Consider the following 24736-nt stretch of genomic DNA (forward strand, 5'->3'; position numbering starts at 1 on the left):
CCAGTGGAGAGAGGGGAACCGGCCAGCCAGAGACAGCAAGAGCGGTTCGTTGATCCAGTGCCTTTCTGTTCGCCTTCACACTCCTGGGCCAGACTACACTCAATCATAGGACCTACTGAAGAGATGAGTCTTCGATAAACACTTAAAGGTTGAGACTGAGTCTGCGTCTCTCACATGGATAGGCAGACCATTCCATTAAAATGGAGCTCTATAGGAGAAAGCTCTGCCTCCAGCTGTTTGCTTCGGATTTCTATGGACAATAAGGAGGCCTGCGTCTTGTGTATGTGTAGGTATATACGGCAGGACCAAATCGGAAAGATAGGTAGGAGAAAGCCCATGTAATGCTTTGTAGGTTAGCAGTAAAACCTTGAATCAGCCCTTGTGAAGACATCACAACTATGAAATAACACATATGGATTCAGTTAAGAACTCATTCTTATTTACAAGGACAGCCTACCGTCTCCCACGTGCCTGCAATATGGAAGACTATCAAATGCTTCTCAAAGTTGCCCTCTGGTGGTGAAACTAGCAATAACTTGCATTAACAGAAAAAAAATGGCTGACAAATAGATAAAGTGCCACAGAATGCTGCGTTATCCATCAAGGTGTGCCGCAACCTTTAAAGGATGAACCACTGTATAACACTTATATGGTGCCAATTGGATTGACTCTCTCTCTCTCTCCCAGGTGATCAAAGACCTGAAGGGTTCAGACTACAGCTGGTCCTACCAGACCCCTCCCTCCTCCCCCAGCAGTTCTGGCTCCAGGAAGAGCAGCATGTGCAGGTACGAACCGGAGGGAGACAGGACACATGGGCAAGAAATACAGACGTTTTGTATTGACATGGATTCATTTGATTTGATCGACGGAGGGGGATTCTTTGTTTTTGTTCTGAGCCGAGGTGTGTGGATGACGTGTTGTAGGCTATGCGAGTGTGAACATGCAGTATGTCTGACAATGAAAGTGACAGCGAAAGTGTGTCAGTGAGAGGTGCCGTTCAGATAAGTGTCGTATCTTAGGGGGAGGCGCCCCTGCATGTCTGCGCACGTCTGTCTGTATGAGTGTCTGCTGAGCGTCTGTCTGCTGGTCCATATGTCTGTTATGTCATCTGTCCTCGCAGAGTTTAATCACAAATGGCACCATAGCACATGCAACACTCAGAGCACTAAGCATTTTTCCCCCCGTATTTCTTCACTTAGTGGTGAAAATTACAACTTTATTTCAACTTAAAACAGACTTGTTTGATGATAACAAATAGCACATGACATGTATATTACAATGTTGTGGAGTGTTTTTCAAAATAATCCCTGTTTCCATGTGTGATGAAGTAGGACACTTGTTAGGTCTGAAGTGGTGTCCTCTGTTCTGAACGAAGTATCTCTCAGGCTTGTCACGGCAGTGCTCTGATGTGGTGACATGGTCTATGTGTCTGTGTGTTTATGTGTGCGTGCCGCTTGTGTCATTGTCTGGGAGGCCATGTCTTTGGGCATGCCAGCTACCCTGCCCTGTACCCTGTGTGTCTAATCTACCCATGCTTGGTTCTCACATGTCCTCACACTCTCTTAACTTGTCTTTTCCATGTTTCCTCCTCCTCTCCCTCCCCAACCCTCTACCTCTGACCCCCCTCCACGCTCAACATGTCTATCCCCATCCCTGCATGTGTGTGCATGTCTTCTGTATTTGCACGGCCTCTTTCTCTTCCTGTGTGTTTGGCTTCTCTACTCTCTGTGCCTCTTTCCCTCCTATTCTGGTTGGGTTCCCTTATTTCACTGCTGCTGCTCTACTTTCAACTCCAACTTGGAAATGTCCTCATCTTAACCTCTGCCCATCATATAAACTACCCGTCTCTCTCATATGAACTCTACCCATCATATAAACTACCCGTCTCTCTCATATGAACTCTACCCATCATATAAACTACCTGTCTCTCTCATATGAACTCTACCCATCATATAAACTACCTGTCTCTCTCATATGAACTCTACCCATCATATAAACTACCCGTCTCTCTCATATGAACTCTACCCATCATATAAACTACCCGTCTCTCTTATATGAACTCTACCCATCATATAAACTACCCGTCTCTCTTATATGAACTCTACCCATCATATAAACTACCCGTCTCTCTTATATGAACTCTACCCATCATATAAACTACCTGTCTCTTATATAAACTCTACCCATCATATAAACTACCTGTCTCTCTCATATGAACTTTACCCATCATATAAACTACCCATCATATAAAATACCTATCTCTCTTATATGAACTCTACCCATCATATAAACTACCTGTCTCTCTCATATGAACTCTACCCATCATATAAACTACCTGTCTCTCTTATATGAACTCTACCCATCATATAAACTACCTATCTCTCTTATATGAACTCTACCCATCATATAAACTACCTGTCTCTCTCATATGAACTCTACCCATCATATAAACTACCTGTTTCTCTTACATGAACTCTACCCATCATATAAACTACCCGTCTCTCTTATATGAACTCTACCCATCATATAAACTACCTGTCTCTTATATAAACTCTACCCATCATATAAACTACCTATCTCTCTTATATGAACTCTACCCATCTAATAAACTACCTGTCTCTCTCATATGAACTCTACCCATCATATAAACTACCTATCTCTCTTATATGAACTCTACCCATCATATAAACTACCTGTCTCTCTCATATGAACTTTACCCATCATATAAACTACCCATCATATAAAATACCTATCTCTCTTATATGAACTCTACCCATCATATAAACTACCCGTCTCTCTCATATGAACTCTACCCATCATATAAACTACCTGTCTCTCTCATATGAACTCTACCCATCATATAAACTACCTGTCTCTCTCATATGAACTTTACCCATCATATAAACTACCCATCATATAAAATACCTATCTCTCTTATATGAACTCTACCCATCATATAAACTACCCGTCTCTCTCATATGAACTCTACCCATCATATAAACTACCCGTCTCTCTCATATGAACTCTACCCATCATATAAACTACCTATCTCTCTTATATGAACTCTACCCATCATATAAACTACCCGTCTCTCTCATATGAACTCTACCCATCATATAAACTACCTATCTCTCTTATATGAACTCTACCCATCATATAAACTACCTGTCTCTCTCATATGAACTCTACCCATCATATAAACTACCTATCTCTCTTATATGAACTCTACCCATCATATAAACTACCTGTCTCTCTCATATGAACTCTACCCATCATATAAACTACCTATCTCTCTTATATGAACTCTACCCATCATATAAAATACCTATCTCTCTTATATGAACTCTACCCATCATATAAACTACCTGTCTCTCTCATATGAACTCTACCCATCATATAAACTACCTATCTCTCTTATATGAACTCTACCATCATATAAACTACCTATCTCTCTTATATGAACTCTACCCATCATATAAACTACCTATCTCTCTTATATGAACTCTACCCATCATATAAACTACCTGTCTCTTATATAAACTCTACCCATCATATAAACTACCTGTCTCTCTCATATGAACTTTACCCATCATATAAACTACCCATCATATAAAATACCTATCTCTCTTATATGAACTCTACCCATCATATAAACTACCTGTCTCTCTCATATGAACTCTACCCATCATATAAACTACCTATCTCTCTTATATGAACTCTACCCATCATATAAACTACCTATCTCTCTTATATGAACTCTACCCATCATATAAACTACCCGTCTCTCTCATATGTACTCTACCCATCATATAAACTACCTGTCTCTCTCATATGAACTCTACCCATCATATAAACTACCCGTCTCTCTCATATGAACTCTACCCATCATATAAACTACCTGTCTCTCTCATATGAATTCTACCCATCATATAAACTACCTGTCTCTCTCATATGAACTCTACCCATCATATAAACTACCTGTCTCTCTCATATGAATTCTACCCATCATATAAACTACCTGTCTCTCTCATATGAACTCTACCCATCATATAAACTACCTGTCTCTCTCATATGAATTCTACCCATCATATAAACTACCTGTCTCTCTCATATGAACTCTACCCATCATATAAACTACCTGTCTCTCTCATATGAACTCTACCCATCATATAAACTACCTGTCTCTCTCATATGCATTCTACCCATCATATAAACTACCTGTCTCTCTCATATGAACTCTACCCATCATATAAACTACCTGTCTCTCTTACATGAACTCGACCCATCATATAAACTACCCGTCTCTCTCATATGTACTCTACCTATCATATAAACTACCCGTCTCTCTTACATGAACTCTACCCATCATATAAACTACCTGTCTCTTATATAAACTCTACCCATCATATATACTACCCGTCTCTCTCATATGAACTCTACCCATCATATAAACTACCCGTCTCTCTTATATGAACTCTACCCATCATATAAACTACCTGTCTCTTATATAAACTCTACCCATCATATAAACTACACGTCTCTCTCATATGAACTCTACCCATCATATAAACTACCCGTCTCTCTCATATGAACTCTACCCATCATATAAACTACCTGTCTCTCTCATATGTACTCTACCCATCATATAAACTACCTGTCTCTCTTACATGAATTCTACCCATCATATAAACTACCTGTCTCTCTCATATGAACTCTACCCATCATATAAACTACCTGTCTCTCTCATATGAACTCTACCCATCATATAAACTACCTGTCTCTCTCATATGAACTTTACCCATCATATAAACTACCTATCTCTTATATGAACTCTACCCATCATATAAACTACCTGTCTCTCTCATATGTACTCTACCCATCATATAAACTACCTGTCTCTCTCATATGAACTCTACCCATCATATAAAATACCTGTCTCTTATATAAACTCTACCCATCATATAAACTACCTGTCTCTCTCATATGAACTTTACCCATCATATAAACTACCTATCTCTTATATGAACTCTACCCATCATATAAACTACCTGTCTCTCTCATATGAACTCTACCCATCATATAAACTACCCGTCTCTCTCATATGAACTCTACCCATCATATAAACTGCCCGTCTCTTATATGAACTCTACCCATCATATAAACTACCTGTCTCTTATATAAACTCTACCCATCATATAAACTACCTATCTCTTATATGAACTCTACCCATCATATAAACTACCTGTCTCTCTCATATGAACTCTACCCATCATATAAACTACCTGTCTCTCTCATATGAACTCTACCCATCATATAAACTACCTGTCTCTCTCATATGTACTCTACCCATCATATAAACTACCTGTCTCTCTCATATGAACTCTACCCATCATATAAAATACCTGTCTCTTATATAAACTCTACCCATCATATAAACTACCTGTCTCTCTCATATGAACTTTACCCATCATATAAACTACCTATCTCTTATATGAACTCTACCCATCATATAAACTACCTGTCTCTCTCATATGAACTCTACCCATCATATAAACTACCTGTCTCTCTTATATGAACTCTACCCATCATATAAACTACCTATCTCTTATATGAACTCTACCCATCATATAAACTACCTGTCTCTCTCATATGAACTCTACCCATCATATAAACTACCTGTCTCTCTCATATGAACTCTACCCATCATATAAACTACCTATCTCTTATATGAACTCTACCCATCATATAAACTACCTGTCTCTTATATAAACTCTACCCATCATATAAACTACCTATCTCTCATATGAACTCTACCCATCATATAAACTACCTGTCTCTCCATATGTACTCTACCCATCATATAAACTACCTGTCTCTCTCATATGTACTCTACCCATCATATAAACTACCTGTCTCTCTCATATGAACTCTACCCATCATATAAAATACCTGTCTCTTATATAAACTCTACCCATCATATAAACTACCTGTCTCTCTCATATGAACTCTACCCATCATATAAACTACCTGTCTCTCTCATATGAACTCTACCCATCATATAAACTACCTGTCTCTCTTATATGAACTCTACCCATCATATAAACTACCTGTCTCTCTCATATGAACTCTACCATCATATAAACTACCTGTCTCTCTATATGAACTCTACCCATCATATAAACTACCTGTCTCTCTTATATGAACTCTACCCATCATATAAACTACCTGTCTCTCTCATATGTACTCTACCCATCATATAAACTACCCGTCTCTCTCATATGAACTCTACCCATCATATAAACTGCCCGTCTCTCTTATATGAACTCTACCCATCATATAAACTACCTGTCTCTCTCATATGAACTCTACCCATCATATAAACTACCTGTCTCTCTCATAATAACTCTACCCATCATATAAACTACCCGTCTCTCTCATATGAACTCTACCCATCATATAAACTGCCCGTCTCTCTTATATGAACTCTACCCATCATATAAACTACCTGTCTCTCTCATAATAACTCTACCCATCATATAAACTACCCGTCTCTCTCATATGTACTCTACCCATCATATAAACTACCTGTTTCTCTTACATGAACTCTACCCATCATATAAACTACCTGTCTCTCTCATATGAATTCTACCCATCATGTAAACTACCTGTCTCTCTCATATGAACTCTGCCCATCATATAAACTGCCCGTCTCTCTTATATGAACTCTACCCATCATATAAACTACCTGTCTCTCTCATATGAACTCTACCCATCATATAAACTACCTGTCTCTCTTATATAAACTCTACCCATCATATAAACTACCTATCTCTTATATGAACTCTACCCATCATATAAACTACCTGTCTCTCTCATATGTACTCTACCCATCATATAAACTACCTGTCTCTCTCATATGAACTCTGCCCATCATATAAACTACCTGTCTCTCTTATATGAACTCTGCCCATCATATAAACTACCTGTCTCTCTTATATGAACTCTGCCCATCATATAAACTACCTGTCTCTCTCATATGTACTCTACCCATCATATAAACTACCTGTCTCTCTCATATGAACTCTGCCCATCATATAAACTACCTGTCTCTCTTATATGAACTCTGCCCATCATATAAACTACCCGTCTCTCTCATATGAACTCTACCCATCATATAAACTACCTGTCTCTCTCATAATAACTCTACCCATCATATAAACTACCCGTCTCTCTCATATGTACTCTACCCATCATATAAACTACCTGTTTCTCTTACATGAACTCTACCCATCATATAAACTACCTGTCTCTCTCATATGAACTCTACCCATCATATAAACTACCTGTCTCTCTCATATGAACTCTACCCATCATATAAACTACCTGTTTCTCTTACATGAACTCTACCCATCATATAAACTACCTGTCTCTCTCATATGAATTCTACCCATCATGTAAACTACCTGTCTCTCTCATATGAACTCTGCCCATCATATAAACTACCTGTCTCTCTCATATGAACTCTACCCATCATATAAACTACCTGTCTCTCTCATATGTACTCTACCCATCATATAAACTACCTGTCTCTCTTACATGAACTCTACCCATCATATAAACTACCTGTCTCTCTCATATGAACTCTACCCATCATATAAACTACCTGTCTCTTATATAAACTCTACCCATCATATAAACTACCTGTCTCTCTCATATGTACTCTACCCATCATATAAACTACCTGTTTCTCTTACATGAACTCTACCCATCATATAAACTACCTGTCTCTCTCATATGAATTCTACCCATCATGTAAACTACCTGTCTCTCTCATATGAACTCTGCCCATCATATAAACTGCCCGTCTCTCTTATATGAACTCTACCCATCATATAAACTACCTGTCTCTTATATAAACTCTACCCATCATATACACTACCTGTCTCTCTTATATGAACTCTGCCCATCATATAAACTACCTGTCTCTCTCATATGAACTCTACCCATCATATAAACTACCTGTCTCTCTCATATGTACTCTACCCATCATATAAACTACCTGTCTCTCTTACATGAACTCTACCCATCATATAAACTACCTGTCTCTCTCATATGAACTCTACCCATCATATAAACTACCTGTCTCTTATATAAACTCTACCCATCATATAAACTACCTGTCTCTCTCATATGTACTCTACCCATCATATAAACTACCTGTTTCTCTTACATGAACTCTACCCATCATATAAACTACCTGTCTCTCTCATATGAATTCTACCCATCATGTAAACTACCTGTCTCTCTCATATGAACTCTGCCCATCATATAAACTGCCCGTCTCTCTTATATGAACTCTACCCATCATATAAACTACCTGTCTCTTATATAAACTCTACCCATCATATACACTACCTGTCTCTCTTATATGAACTCTACCCATCATATAAACTACCTGTCTCTCTTATATGAACTCTACCCATCATATAAACTACCCGTCTCTCTTATATGAACTCTACCCATCATATAAACTACCCGTCTCTCTCATATGAACTCTACCCATCATATAAACTACCTGTCTCTCTCATATGAACTCTACCCATCATATAAACTACCTGTCTCTCTCATATGAACTTTACCCATCATATAAACTACCCATCATATAAAATACCTATCTCTCTTATATGAACTCTACCCATCATATAAACTACCTGTCTCTCTCATATGAACTTTACCCATCATATAAACTACCCGTCCCTCTCATATGTACTCTACCCATCATATAAACTACCTGTCTCTCTCATATGAACTCTACCCATCATATAAACTACCCGTCTCTCTCATATGTACTCTACCCATCATATAAACAACCTGTCTCTCTCATATGAATTCTACCCATCATATAAACTACCTGTCTCTCTCATATGAACTCTACCCATCATATAAACTACCTCTCTCTCATATGAACTCTACCCATCATATAAACTACCTATCTCTCTCATATGAATTCTACCCATCATATAAACTACCTGTCTCTCTCATATGAACTCTACCCATCATATAAACTACCTGTCTCTCTCATATGACTTCTACCCATCATATAAACTACCTGTCTCTCTCATATGAACTCTACCCATCATATAAACTACCTGTCTCTCTCATATGAACTCTACCCATCATATAAACTACCTGTCTCTCTCATATGCATTCTACCCATCATATAAACTACCTGTCTCTCTCATATGAACTCTACCCATCATATAAACTACCTGTCTCTCTTACATGAACTCGACCCATCATATAAACTACCCGTCTCTCTCATATGTACTCTACCTATCATATAAACTACCCGTCTCTCTTACATGAACTCTACCCATCATATAAACTACCTGTCTCTTATATAAACTCTATCCATCATATATACTACCCGTCTCTCTCATATGAACTCTACCCATCATATAAACTACCCGTCTCTCTTATATGAACTCTACCCATCATATAAACTACCTGTCTCTTATATAAACTCTACCCATCATATAAACTACCCGTCTCTCTCATATGAACTCTACCCATCATATAAACTACCTGTCTCTCTCATATGTACTCTACCCATCATATAAACTACCTGTCTCTCTCATATGTACTCTACCCATCATATAAACTACCTGTCTCTCTTACATGAACTCTACCCATCATATAAACTACCTGTCTCTCTCATATGAACTCTACCCATCATATAAACTACCTGTCTCTTATATAAACTCTACCCATCATATAAACTACCTATCTCTTATATGAACTCTACCCATCATATAAACTACCTGTCTCTCTCATATGAACTCTACCCATCATATAAACTACCTGTCTCTCTCATATGTACTCTACCCATCATATAAACTACCTGTCTCTCTTACATGAACTCTACCCATCATATAAACTACCTGTCTCTCTCATATGAACTCTACCCATCATATAAACTACCTGTCTCTTATATAAACTCTACCCATCATATAAACTACCTGTCTCTCTCATATGTACTCTACCCATCATATAAACTACCTGTTTCTCTTACATGAACTCTACCCATCATATAAACTACCTGTCTCTCTCATATGAATTCTACCCATCATGTAAACTACCTGTCTCTCTCATATGAACTCTGCCCATCATATAAACTGCCCGTCTCTCTTATATGAACTCTACCCATCATATAAACTACCTGTCTCTTATATAAACTCTACCCATCATATACACTACCTGTCTCTCTTATATGAACTCTACCCATCATATAAACTACCTGTCTCTCTTATATGAACTCTACCCATCATATAAACTACCTGTCTCTCTCAAATGAACTCTACCCATCATATAAACTACCCGTCTCTCTCATATGAACTCTACCCATCATATAAACTACCTGTCTCTCTCATATGAACTCTACCCATCATATAAACTACCTGTCTCTCTCATATGAACTCTACCCATCATATAAACTACCTGTCTCTCTCATATGAACGCTACCCATCATATAAACTACCCGTCTCTCTCAAATGAACTTTACCCATCATATAAACTACCCGTCTCTCTCATATGTACTCTACCCATCATATAAACTACCTGTCTCTCTCATATGAACTCTACCATCATATAAACTACCCGTCTCTCTCATATGTACTCTACCCATCATATAAACAACCTGTCTCTCTCATATGAATTCTACCCATCATATAAACTACCTGTCTCTCTCATATGAACTCTACCCATCATATAAACTACCTGTCTCTCTCATATGAACTCTACCCATCATATAAACTACCTATCTCTCTCATATGAATTCTACCCATCATATAAACTACCTGTCTCTCTCATATGAACTCTACCCATCATATAAACTACCTGTCTCTCTCATATGAATTCTACCCATCATATAAACTACCTGTCTCTCTCATATGAACTCTACCCATCATATAAACTACCTGTCTCTCTCATATGAATTCTACCCATCATATAAACTACCTGTCTCTCTCATATGAACTCTACCCATCATATAAACTACCTGTCTCTCTCATATGAACTCTACCCATCATATAAACTACCTGTCTCTCTTACATGAACTCGACCCATCATATAAACTACCCGTCTCTCTCATATGTACTCTACCTATCATATAAACTACCCGTCTCTCTTACATGAACTCTACCCATCATATAAACTACCTGTCTCTTATATAAACTCTACCCATCATATATACTACCCGTCTCTCTCATATGAACTCTACCCATCATATAAACTACCCGTCTCTCTTATATGAACTCTACCCATCATATAAACTACCTGTCTCTTATATAAACTCTACCCATCATATAAACTACCCGTCTCTCTCATATGAACTCTACCCATCATATAAACTACCCGTCTCTCTCATATAAACTCTACCCATCATATAAACTACCTGTCTCTCTCATATGTACTCTACCCATCATATAAACTACCTGTCTCTCTTACATGAACTCTACCCATCATATAAACTACCTGTCTCTCTCATATGAACTCTAATCATCATATAAACTACCTGTCTCTTATATAAACTCTACCCATCATATAAACTACCTATCTCTTATATGAACTCTACCCATCATATAAACTACCTGTCTCTCTCATATGTACTCTACCCATCATATAAACTACCTGTCTCTCTCATATGAACTCTACCCATCATATAAACTACCCGTCTCTCTCATATGAACTCTACCCATCATATAAACTGCCCGTCTCTCTTATATGAACTCTACCCATCATATAAACTACCTGTCTCTCTCATATGAACTCTACCCATCATATAAACTACCCATCATATAAACTACCCGTCTCTCTCATATGAACTCTACCCATCATATAAACTACCCGTCTCTCTCATATGAACTCTACCCATCATATAAACTACCTGTCTCTCTCATAATAACTCTACCCATCATATAAACTACCCGTCTCTCTCATATGTACTCTACCCATCATATAAACTACCTGTTTCTCTTACATGAACTCTACCCATCATATAAACTACCTGTCTCTCTCATATGAATTCTACCCATCATGTAAACTACCTGTCTCTCTCATATGAACTCTGCCCATCATATAAACTTCCTGTCTCTCTCATATGTACTCTACCCATCATATAAACTACCCGTCTCTCTTACATGAACTCTACCCATCATATAAACTACCTGTCTCTTATATAAACTCTACCCATCATATATACTACCCGTCTCTCTCATATGAACTCTACCCATCATATAAACTACCCGTCTCTCTTATATGAACTCTACCCATCATATAAACTACCTGTCTCTTATATAAACTCTACCCATCATATAAACTACCCGTCTCTCTCATATGAACTCTACCCATCATATAAACTACCCGTCTCTCTCATATGAACTCTACCCATCATATAAACTACCTGTCTCTCTCATATGTACTCTACCCATCATATAAACTACCTGTCTCTCTTACATGAACTCTACCCATCATATAAACTACCTGTCTCTCTCATATGAACTCTACCCATCATATAAACTACCTGTCTCTTATATAAACTCTACCCATCATATAAACTACCTATCTCTTATATGAACTCTACCCATCATATAAACTACCTGTCTCTCTCATATGAACTCTACCCATCATATAAACTACCTGTCTCTCTCATATGTACTCTACCCATCATATAAACTACCTGTCTCTCTTACATGAACTCTACCCATCATATAAACTACCTGTCTCTCTCATATGAACTCTACCCATCATATAAACTACCTGTCTCTTATATAAACTCTACCCATCATATAAACTACCTGTCTCTCTCATATGTACTCTACCCATCATATAAACTACCTGTTTCTCTTACATGAACTCTACCCATCATATAAACTACCTGTCTCTCTCATATGAATTCTACCCATCATGTAAACTACCTGTCTCTCTCATATGAACTCTGCCCATCATATAAACTGCCCGTCTCTCTTATATGAACTCTACCCATCATATAAACTACCTGTCTCTTATATAAACTCTACCCATCATATACACTACCTGTCTCTCTTATATGAACTCTACCCATCATATAAACTACCTGTCTCTCTTATATGAACTCTACCCATCATATAAACTACCCGTCTCTCTTATATGAACTCTACCCATCATATAAACTACCCGTCTCTCTCATATGAACTCTACCCATCATATAAACTACCTGTCTCTCTCATATGAACTCTACCCATCATATAAACTACCTGTCTCTCTCATATGAACTTTACCCATCATATAAACTACCCATCATATAAAATACCTATCTCTCTTATATGAACTCTACCCATCATATAAACTACCTGTCTCTCTCATATGAACTTTACCCATCATATAAACTACCCGTCCCTCTCATATGTACTCTACCCATCATATAAACTACCTGTCTCTCTCATATGAACTCTACCCATCATATAAACTACCCGTCTCTCTCATATGTACTCTACCCATCATATAAACAACCTGTCTCTCTCTCATATGAATTCTACCCATCATATAAACTACCTGTCTCTCTCATATGAACTCTACCCATCATATAAACTACCTGTCTCTCTCATATGAACTCTACCCATCATATAAACTACCTATCTCTCTCATATGAATTCTACCCATCATATAAACTACCTGTCTCTCTCATATGAACTCTACCCATCATATAAACTACCTGTCTCTCTCATATGAATTCTACCCATCATATAAACTACCTGTCTCTCTCATATGAACTCTACCCATCATATAAACTACCTGTCTCTCTCATATGAACTCTACCCATCATATAAACTACCTGTCTCTCTCATATGCATTCTACCCATCATATAAACTACCTGTCTCTCTCATATGAACTCTACCCATCATATAAACTACCTGTCTCTCTTACATGAACTCGACCCATCATATAAACTACCCGTCTCTCTCATATGTACTCTACCTATCATATAAACTACCCGTCTCTCTTACATGAACTCTACCCATCATATAAACTACCTGTCTCTTATATAAACTCTACCCATCATATATACTACCCGTCTCTCTCATATGAACTCTACCCATCATATAAACTACCCGTCTCTCTTATATGAACTCTACCCATCATATAAACTACCTGTCTCTTATATAAACTCTACCCATCATATAAACTACCCGTCTCTCTTATATAAACTCTACCCATCATATAAACTACCCGTCTCTCTCATATGAACTCTACCCATCATATAAACTACCTGTCTCTCTCATATGTACTCTACCCATCATATAAACTACCTGTCTCTCTTACATGAACTCTACCCATCATATAAACTACCTGTCTCTCTCATATGAACTCTAATCATCATATAAACTACCTGTCTCTTATATAAACTCTACCCATCATATAAACTACCTATCTCTTATATGAACTCTACCCATAATATAAACTACCTGTCTCTCTCATATGTACTCTACCCATCATATAAACTACCTATCTCTTATATGAACTCTACCCATCATATAAACTACCCGTCTCTCTCATATGAACTCTACCCATCATATAAACTGCCCGTCTCTCTTATATGAACTCTACCCATCATATAAACTACCTGTCTCTCTCATATGTACTCTACCCATCATATAAACTACCCGTCTCTCTCATATGAACTCTACCCATCATATAAACTGCCCGTCTCTCTTATATGAACTCTACCCATCATATAAACTACCTGTCTCTCTCATATGAACTCTACCCATCATATAAACTACCTGTCTCTCTCATAATAACTCTACCCATCATATAAACTACCCGTCTCTCTCATATGTACTCTACCCATCATATAAACTACCTGTTTCTCTTACATGAACTCTACCCATCATATAAACTACCTGTCTCTCTCATATGAATTCTACCCATCATGTAAACTACCTGTCTCTCTCATATGAACTCTGCCCATCATATAAACTTCCTGTCTCTCTCATATGTACTCTACCCATCATATAAACTACCTGTCTCTCTCATATGAACTCTACCCATCATATACACTACCTGTCTCTCTCATATGTACTCTACCCATCATATAAACTACCCGTCTCTCTCATATGTACTCTACCCATCATATACACTACCTGTCTCTCTCATGAACTCTACCCATCATATAAACTACCCGTCTCTCTTATATGAACTCTACCCATCATATAAACTACCTGTCTCTCTCATATGAACTCTACCCATCATATAAACTACCTGTCTCTCTCATATGACCTCTACCCATCATATACACTACCTGTCTCTCTCATATGTACTCTACCCATCATATACACTACCTGTCTCTCTCATATGTACTCTACCCATCATATAAACTACCCGTCTCTCTCATATGAACTCTACCCATCATATAAACTACCTGTCTCTCTCATAATAACTCTACCCATCATATAAACTACCTGTCTCTCTCATATGTACTCTACCCATCATATACACTACCTGTCTCTCTCATATGTACTCTACCCATCATATACACTACACTGCCCATCGCTTGCTCTGCTCCTCTGGCCCATTCTTCACTGTACCTCGCTGCCCTTTTTCATTTCAATTCATCACTCTCTCCCATATCCATTACTACACGTCCTGATTCAATCTCACACCTTCTCCACCTCTTGCTTCATAAATGTGGTTTATATGATATCACCTTCCCTTAAATAATTCCCTTCACCCTGCCTGACCCTATTCCCTGCCCCCTCACCACCCTCTCACCCTGGCCCCACCCCACTGCAGCAGTGTGAACAGCGCCCACAGTAGCGCCTCCCGCTCCTCCGGAGGCTCTCAGACTCACTCACCCAGTTCGTCCTATCGCTACCGCAGCCTGGCCCACCCGCCACCGGGGAACGCTCACCGCCTCAGCAGCGTCTCTTCCCACGACTCAGGCTTCATATCGCAGGACGCCAACGTCTACTCCAAGCCTCCCTCGCCCATGCCCTCTGACATCACCAGCCAGGTATGACTCCCGTCACAGATGTCGCTGCAGTGCTGAAACGTAGTTCCGCCCCCTCCTTGGTATTATTTCCTCTACTCTTCAGCCCGACGTCTCTTGGTTTTGCGTTCATTCCATCTCTTTTTTGACCTCTATTCCCCACTGCAGAAGTCGTCAAGCTCTGCATCCTCAGAGGCATCCGAGACCTGCCAGTCAGTCAGTGAGTGCAGCTCTCCCACAACGGTAAGTACAACAGTGACCTCGCACTCCTGTCCTATCGTGTGCAAACATATTGGAATACATGATCCACATAGCCATGCTCGTTTTAGTCATCTGTGTATTGCATACTGTAATGTTGTGCTGTATATGTGTATGAGAGAAGCTGGTAAAACTGACCGGCAGGATGGTCACCCTAAGTATGTGTTCTTCATCAGCCCGGGTCAACCTGTGGTCACCTGCTCTGTCACCGCTGATCTCTTGTCTTTGCCCTCTTTTCTTCTGCTACTCATACCGTTTGTGTATGCGTGTGTTTTGGAGTGCACATGCACATACTTTTTGTGCATGTACAGTGTGTCTCTGTGACCCAGAGGTCACATCACAAAGGCTCCTCCCATAAGCCTTTGGCGTTGATGGACGCTCTGACGATCACGATCTTGTCTCTCCGTTCCGCAGTTTGGCTCGTCCTTCGCTACCTTCCGCCCTGCTCTCTCTCACACTGGCTCCATCAGGCCTCTCTCTGTCATACTTCCTGCGTCCCCACCCTATAACTACTCCCCTGGATCCAACACTACCTCTCCCACATCAAAGGTCCCTTGCTGGAAGGTTTGTTTTCATCTGTACACTTTTCTTTTCCGATTTTGGTTGTTTTTTTTGTTTTTCTTTTTTAATTTGTGCTTCTTGAGTTAACGCTTATTCACCAGGTTTTTCTTTTCATTTCACCATCTGCTTAACTCATTCATGACTTTGTTACTTTGCTCCATAACCTGTGTGCCTTTTCTGTTGTAGTTGGCCATCAGTCTCACCCCCCTGGTTTCAAATCTCCTGTGTGGTGATTTGCTAAACTGAGCAGGCCATGGGTGCCACCCATTTCACCTTTCGAAGTCTCACGAACTCAAAAGGCTTCAAACCAATAAACCCACTCATCAATTTGACCCAATACCAAACACTCACACACGATGAGGAATCCCCCCCGAACTACCCCCACACTGTACCCAGATGAAAGGCGTCAAACTGCTGGATAGTGGACGGGTCTCTCTCAATGGAGAGTTCGCTCTGTTGCTTTTCACTGCTTCTTATTAATCACACCCACCTCTTCAGGATTGGTCCAAGGCAGGTTCTTATGAGCAGCCATTGGCTGCCACGCTTCAGCGGAGGAAGGAGCCCCTGGATAGGCTGAAGGAGAGCGAGGCATCCCCGGGCTCCCAGGGATATGCTGGTGCTCACCCAGACGATGTCCAGAGGTCCCGAATGACCCCCGCCACCATCGCTGCCAAGGTAACAGAGAAAATGCAGATTTACCTCGCAATGGTATGAACTCTACCCATCATATACACTACCTGTCTCTCTCATATGACACAACTGTTGGATTTTAACCCCGGATTGGAGTTTGGTGGTTATAGTCTGTCCATTGTGATTGGTAGTGGTCCTGTGCTCCTACCATGTGATAAGTGTTTGCTAAGGCTATTGATTGCGATACGGTTAGATCCTTAGTCATCATCCTAATCATGTGTTAGTCCTGTGTTAGTCCACTAGTCCCGTGTAGCTCTGTTGGTAGAGCATTCGATTCCCACGGTGGGACCAGTACGGAAAAAAAATATTAAAATGTATACACTCACTACTGTAAGTCGCATTGGATAAGAGTGTCTGCTTAATGACTAAAAACAATGTGTTGACGCTTCCTCCCAGCACGGCGAAGAGGTGTCTCCAGCAGCCAGTGACCTGGCCATGGTCCTGACCCGTGGTCTCAGCATGGAGCAGCAGAAGAGCAACAGGGACTCCCTGCAGTACTCTAGTGGCTACAGCACCCAGACCACCACGCCCTCCTGCTCCGAGGACACTATCCCCTCTCAGGGTACCACTCTGACAAGTACACTCGTAGAGTAAACACCTATACATACAGAAGTCCACCTCACGTACATTAACCAACCTGAGAATGCACTCGCTGTCCTCTCTCAAGGAAACCGTCCCCAACAGCATAATACATGCAATACTCATCCTCTGAATAACACACCACACCCCTCTATCTCTCTCCCTTTCCCCCAGGGTCGGATTATGACTGCTACTCTGTGAATGGAGATGCTGAAGGTGAGGCGTCAACTGACTTTGACAAGTCCTCCACCATCCCCCGCCACAGCAACATCGGCCAGAACTACCGACGCATGATCCAGACCAAGAGGCCGGCCAGCACCGCTGGTCTGCCCAGTGGGGCCCAGGGCGGAGTGCTTGGAGGGGGAGGGGGCATTGGGACCCCTGGGACTGCCACCATCCGCCGAACCCCATCCACCAAGCCGGGTGTGAGACGTACCCTGTCCAACGCGGGCCCCATCCCCATCCGCCCCCCCATAGTGCCAGTGAAGACACCCACTGTGCCTGATGCTCCTGGGGGGTACCCCGGGCCTCCGGTACGTGTGGGCAGTGAGGAGTGTGTGTTCTACGTGGCGGATGACTCCTCCCCCAACACGTTGGAGTATGTGAAGGCCTCTCCCAAGCGTCTGAGCCTGCCCAACACAGCGTGGGGGTCTGGGGGAGCGATGGAGATGAGTGTGTATGTCCAGCACGGCTCTGAGGAGGACCAGATGATAGCCGCTAACCGCCACAGCCTGGTGGAGAAGATAGGAGAGCTGGTGGCCAGTGCCCATGCCCTTGGGGAGGGACAGTTCCCCTTCCCCAACCTCCCTGATGAACCCCCGCCTGGCCCAGCCCCCCAGCACGACCCCCAGGCCCCCGGGTCAGGCACCGACGTGCTGGTGTCCATCCGCAGGGGCGTGCGGCTCCGCAAGACCGTCTCCAACGACAGGTCTGCGCCCAGGATTTTGTGATGGCGCACAACGGAGCGGAGGGAGCGCAGCCTGCACCCACCGAGGTGCCCCAACCACTACATACAGTACTGACTCTGTAGTAAAGAAGTAAATATGACAACAGAAGATTACAAAAAAAAAGTTGAATTAGAAGTAAATGATAAATAACAATAATAAGGCTGATAATGAAAAAGTAAATAATGAATAATAATGACAGGCTCTGGCCACTATAACTCTATCGTGTCTCTGGGCGCATGTTTGTTTAATTAGCACCACCATCACCACGGGATCCTCAGACTGTATATAGAGACTCTGTCTGGACTGGACTGACTGCTGTGAGAGAGAGGGACTGTTTATAGGGACCTGGACTTCCAGCCACCCTCTCCACCTCCTCCCACATCCCCCCACTCCTCACCCAACCTCTTACACCCCCCCATTCTAGAGTAAAGCAGAGGGAAGCAGGTGGCAGAGAGACAGGTGAAAAGTGGGGTCAATCGCTCCCTCTCACTTTGGCTCAGGTCACAAGGCTCTGACGACGCACTGTTAGCTTTAAACCATGGCCAACAGTGTGCGTGTGTGCGCGTGTGTGCGTGTAAGAGGTGGGCAGAGTTCTGCTGCAGGTCAGCTGGTTGTATTTGAGAGTGGGGCTTCTCTCCTCTGTGTCGTTTTGTTGTTACCCTCACACTGGGCACACACTGGCTAAATCAACGTTGTTTCCACGTAATTTGAATGAAATTACATCGCACCAACGTGGAACAGACGTTGAATTGACGTCTGTGCCCAGTGGACTGTTTTTATTGCGACATTTGATTTCCTGTTACCACTGTATGAGAAACGACAAAATGAAGCCAGGCGTATATATTTTCTAAATCCAGAGAGAACATGTGAATAGGAAATGGAGCAATAAATGTGTTTTATTTTCTGCTTCTGCTGAGTGGAGGAGAAACAGAAGCTGTTATCTTAGGTTTGGGTTCTCTTTTTTAACTTGCAGGCAATCATCAGGCATGCTCAAGTACACATGACAGTTGCTGTCTAACTTTGGCCCTGGACTTTTCTCACGTCCTTGCCTGATGTGTTAAAAAAAAAAAACACACAAAAAAAACCATGGAAAACTGAAGCACTTTGAAGGTTAATTTCTAGTGTGACCACTAGGGGTCAGTGTGGTCACACTCTGTGATGAGACGAGGGTGCTGGGGGAGTGAGACAGTGGGTTGCCATGCGGTGTGCTGAATGCGTGCCACGGACCAGTGAGCGAAGCAGTTCAGTTGGGGAGAGAAAAGGATGATCGAAAAAGGAAGTGATAAAGAAAGGTGGGAAATGGGAACGGAAGGATACTGGATTGGGGGAATGGTTATGTACAATGGGTCCGTGCTGAAAAATGTTGAATTCCAAAAACTGATTTATAATGTAGATCAAAAACATTTATGTAAAGAGGGGGATGGTAAGCTGCTGTACTTGTCATCACATGCTGTGAGTCTCAAACATGAGATCCATAGCTAATTTGAACCTTGTGCAGCCTTACGCAGGAGCTGGCTTTGCTAAGGACATTCGAATGAAATAGTGAATATAGCCAGGGAGAAACAGTGAGGATGATGTAAGGGGTTGCCAGATTGGGAGGAAGAAGGGAGGTATTTATGTTTACAGAGTTAGCTGGAAGAGAGTTGATGCAGCGAAGAGAGATGGAATGAGTATTTCACTGCCTGTTCATACAGTAAGCTCGAGTTAAGAGTCAGACGCACAGGAGTAAGTCAAGACTAGAAACTGTATGAAAATAGAGTAACCTTTCATAAAATTACGTTGCCATATTTTTTTGCAATAACGTTATGCTGTAGTCTTGCTTTTATCAATAAAAAAAATCTATAATAATAATCTCCAGAGAACAGTATATCACAGTGACATAGGTTCTGAGCAGGCAGAGAGAGCATTATTCTGACTGTTGTACTGTAGGGTAGTGATGAACTTCATGGGTTAGTCCAATGCTCCCTAGCAGTGACTGTTGATGTCCTCCCCTTGACAACAATGGCCATTACAAAATGTATCTAAATGCTTTAATTATTTATTTCGCCTAAATAGAGCACTGTTTTAGAAATGCCTGTGGCTGGATCTGCTTTGAGAAGGTGAGAGAAACACCTGCTGTTGTCGAATATCGCTCATCTGCCGGGAGAGAACTTTTCTCATTAAACTCAGAAATAGTAGTTCTGTGAGGGGCTGAAAAGGGTGTGTGTGGGAGTAGGTGAGTGTTTGTGTGACACGGCAGGGCGGGGTGGGGTGGGGCGGAGGAAGGGGAGGGACCAGCAGTGTGGGTGGAAGTGGCCAGCAGCCCAGGGTGGAAGTGACCTCCCCTGCCACAGTGCATTCTGGACCAGAGGATGCTCATCCAGAGAATTTCTGCAAAGCACAGGTCAGAACGATGTATATGTGTATATATATACATGCATATACTGTATAAGAAGGTGAACACTTAATTGTGCAAGTCAAATCGCTAGAAGTTTTAAAAAGGAGTTTAACTCGACATTATTTCGCATTACCGAATTAAAAAAGGCAAATGTCAAATGTACAGTGTATGACAGCAATATGGGAGTGTGTTTATTAGCCAATTTAACAATACAACTTCTTATCTAACAAAAAGGTAAACATGTTTACTGTCTTTTTAAAATGTGCAGATGTAACTCTGGCAATTATTCTGTTCCGATTTCTTGTCATGCTCGGATTACTCTGCTTCATTCTGATTGTGTGCGATGCTCCTTACCGTTCCCGAGACCCCAACTATGTAACCGTCACTTCTATCGGAGCATTAGAGTGAGAGAAAGACAGGATGTGGCACAGAGACAAAACAGGGTGAGTGAGACAGGGCTGTTGGCGAGTGTGTGTTAGGCTGAGACTGAGAGGACCCCTACAGGGGAAACTACAGGGATGTCAGTCTCAGTTGTGTCTCTCTGTCTGGGATGAGGTGACACTCTCCCAAGACCCCATGGTGGATGACTAGCAGTCACCTCACTCCCTCACACTCCCACAGCTGGGCTGTCTCTGGGTCCAGACTCTCTTTCCCTCTTTCCTCACTATCACTTGGTTCTCCACATCCTCCCGCTGGGCACAGACGTCAGTCTAGTTTTGATTTACATTTGGTTGAGTTGTCATCTAACAAGAATTCAATATGAAACCCCCCCCAAAAAAATATTGCAATGTCATTGGATTAGGGTTGGAAGTTGGGTGAAAACAAGACAGAAGGCACTTGCGTTGATGACTTCTTGCAGATTCAATTAGTTTTCCGCGTCGATTAAACGTCATCGCTTAGATTGAAATGGGTTGAAATGACGTGGAAACAACGTTGATTCAACTAGATTTTGCCCAGTGGGCTACCCCCCTACTTATACTCAATGAATGAACCTGTTGCTTTTAAACCTCTTATCCACCCATCCACCACAACCCCAACTCCAACTAGCAACTCACTCCATAGGCTGCCTCAGCATCAGCTCTTAAGCCAGAGCCAAATCCAAACCCCCAGTGGGACTTTGACTGAAGCACTTTCCCACTGGGTGCTAATGCAAAGGACAGGGGATAACCGTGTGGTCACAATTAAAAGCTAGCTTCACATTTGAAAGAACAACACTTCCTTGAGAACAAGATGTGATGTCTCATGCTGGCTGGATTATAGCTCATGAAATCATTTTAATTAAGCCTTAACTTCACTCTAAGTGAGTGTTAATTTGCGATAAGTGCCCATTTGACTTATGTCGCTGTCAAACCGGGAGAGTTGTTTTTTTTTTGTCTGTGTATCCTGTGGTGCTAGCCACGGCTAGCGTGTCCATGGCGTTAGTGCTGCCGTTGTGGGGAATGGAGCAAACGGGTTAATGGGAGTGTTTAAGCGTAATATGCTCTTCTCTTCATATTGAGAGAAGGTGACACAGTGCTGTGTAGAGATGTATTTGTCGCGTCTTTGTCTCTGCCGGAGAGCCTCGGTCGCAAATTCCACTTATTTAAATAGCCTTTTGAATACACTTACACGGATCTCTTTCACAATCTCAATAGAGGAAATGTGCTTTCATTGCCTTTTGAGTTTCACTGTGTGCGATTTAATACCTTTCCCCCCGCTAAGCTATGTAGAAATAACAATGGAAGTCATTCATAATGTAGGATACAGGATATGTAACAGGAGTCTATGGGTCTCATTGGTCTCCCATGATGCCTTGCCTAACACCCTTAGTCCTGGATAAGAGCTTGGTTAATCAGCCTTATATTACTGTTAAGAACGTTTAGAAAGAGTGCATGACTGTCAGGAAAACCTCTGGATTATAGTCATTCTGGCCAACATAGACCGTAACACTGTATGCCTTTATAGTTTTTAGGCTGGTGTTAATGTGCCACCAGTAGACACATAGCCGCACTGTGACCTTGCAAATCGCTTTGCGCCGTTAGAAGGTGGCCAAACAGCCCGAAACCCTTTTCCTTGAATTAGCTTATAATTAACTATGCTCAAGCATATGTGAGGGCAGAGACGGAGTCAGGCTGGGCAGCGACGGGGTGTAGGTCCTGTATGGAGATTATACTGTACGTGGTCTAGGAGTAGTTCGTTTACATGGTCTACAGGCGTTGCGTCGGTGTGTCTTCGTGCTCGTGAAGTCTGCCCTGGCGTAGGTTGAGGATCTCTGACACTGATGGAGAAACAGAGACTCTCGACACAAGGTGGCTTCACGCCCACTCTCCCACCCACACACAGCCTGTCCCCCGTCTATTTAAAAAGGCCAATAAAGTCACCCCACAACGATGTCACCATCCGTTAACTCAACGCTGTCAGCTCCTGAGATGTAGTCAGGCAGGGAGGAGGTGACTTCCAGGTGCCATGGTAACAGACCTGAATGTCTTATCACTTGTGGATTCTCTGTGGTTAACTTCTCTCTTTTCCCCCTTCCTCTTCCCAAAGCCCAATCCAATATGAAAGCTAAATCACTGCGTCTATGAACTTGACCGTCGCCACCGTTTTGAACAAAGTCCTTATTTTCATTACAGTATTGTGAAGAGATATGATGTGTGCATATGTTTTTGTACAAAAAAAAACCTCCCTCCAACGGAGTCACGTAACGCTACAGGTGCTGTTGTCTGTCTTCTACTTTCTCTCCTTCTCTTCTTCTTTAATTTATTGTGCCCTGTTTTTCCAAGGCTGTTTTGCCTCTGTTGCTGATGACAAGTTGTTCTTTTTGTAATATTAATCCTTTTCATTTTTGTTAACTTTAGTCACTGCTAATGTAACAAAACGCACTGTGATGATTCCAGTATTAATAAAAGTTGTACTTAAACTGTGCATGGGTTTGAGAGACAAGAGTCCTTCATTTGGCGTTTTAAAATGTGTTTTTGTGGCACTGACAGCTCTCCGTGTTAAGCTAGAGGGTGAGAGTTGATACTTGTAGGTGGAGCCAAGCGTTTGTTCCGTGTTTGGTTGACAGGGGGCGCCAGAGATCTGCTAGGACTAACACTGAGGACGCTTTTAAGAACCTAGCAAGACAGATTCTGAATCCAGGAGGGGGATTGTCTGCCGGTAGCGCCAATTGATGCGTGTATCTCACCCAAAACTTCAATTAAGTTCAGCAGTAAGTCTAGCCTCCTGTGCCAACCCTGCGCTCGATGTAGCTTGACATTTCAGATTGACCAGAGGGACGGAATACTGAAGTGGTGGTCTGTCTGGTTTATTTGGTCTAT

General features: G+C 41.5%; 1 protein-coding gene and 1 long non-coding RNA gene across 10 annotated transcripts in view; one reads left to right on the forward strand and one right to left on the reverse strand.

Annotated features, from left to right (window-relative positions):
* The window catches only part of LOC118394136 (protein MTSS 2-like), a 100546-nt gene extending 76205 nt beyond the window's left edge, over positions 1–24341 (forward strand). Inside the window, exons 9-15 of one of the 4 annotated variants that reach the window (XM_052462054.1) lie at positions 688–785; positions 15830–16049; positions 16194–16268; positions 16698–16847; positions 17343–17519; positions 17931–18096; positions 18288–24341. In XM_052462054.1, the coding sequence (XP_052318014.1) occupies positions 688–785; positions 15830–16049; positions 16194–16268; positions 16698–16847; positions 17343–17519; positions 17931–18096; positions 18288–19063 (1662 nt within the window). In that variant the 3' untranslated portion in view covers positions 19064–24341. The remainder of the gene's footprint in view (positions 1–687; positions 786–15829; positions 16050–16193; positions 16269–16697; positions 16848–17342; positions 17520–17930; positions 18097–18287) is intronic. The other 3 variants (XM_052462055.1, XM_052462057.1, XM_052462056.1) reach the window with 3 other exon arrangements.
* Positions 3821–14968, reverse strand: LOC127907320 (uncharacterized). Of its 6 annotated transcripts, XR_008064149.1 has the most exons (5): positions 14901–14968; positions 13711–13870; positions 10418–11056; positions 7264–7423; positions 3821–4774 (listed from the first exon to the last, which is right to left on the reverse strand). It is a non-coding gene; the product is annotated as an uncharacterized LOC127907320 (long non-coding RNA). The 6 variants fall into 6 exon arrangements; XR_008064152.1 differs by lacking the exon at positions 14901–14968 and having other exon boundaries at positions 10418–10976; positions 13711–14145; XR_008064151.1 differs by lacking the exon at positions 14901–14968 and having other exon boundaries at positions 10418–11016; positions 13711–14145.
* Positions 24342–24736: the final 395 nt, after the last annotated feature.

This window comes from Oncorhynchus keta, chromosome 14 (genome assembly GCF_023373465.1).
Source record: "Oncorhynchus keta strain PuntledgeMale-10-30-2019 chromosome 14, Oket_V2, whole genome shotgun sequence".
NCBI lineage: Eukaryota > Metazoa > Chordata > Actinopteri > Salmoniformes > Salmonidae > Oncorhynchus > Oncorhynchus keta.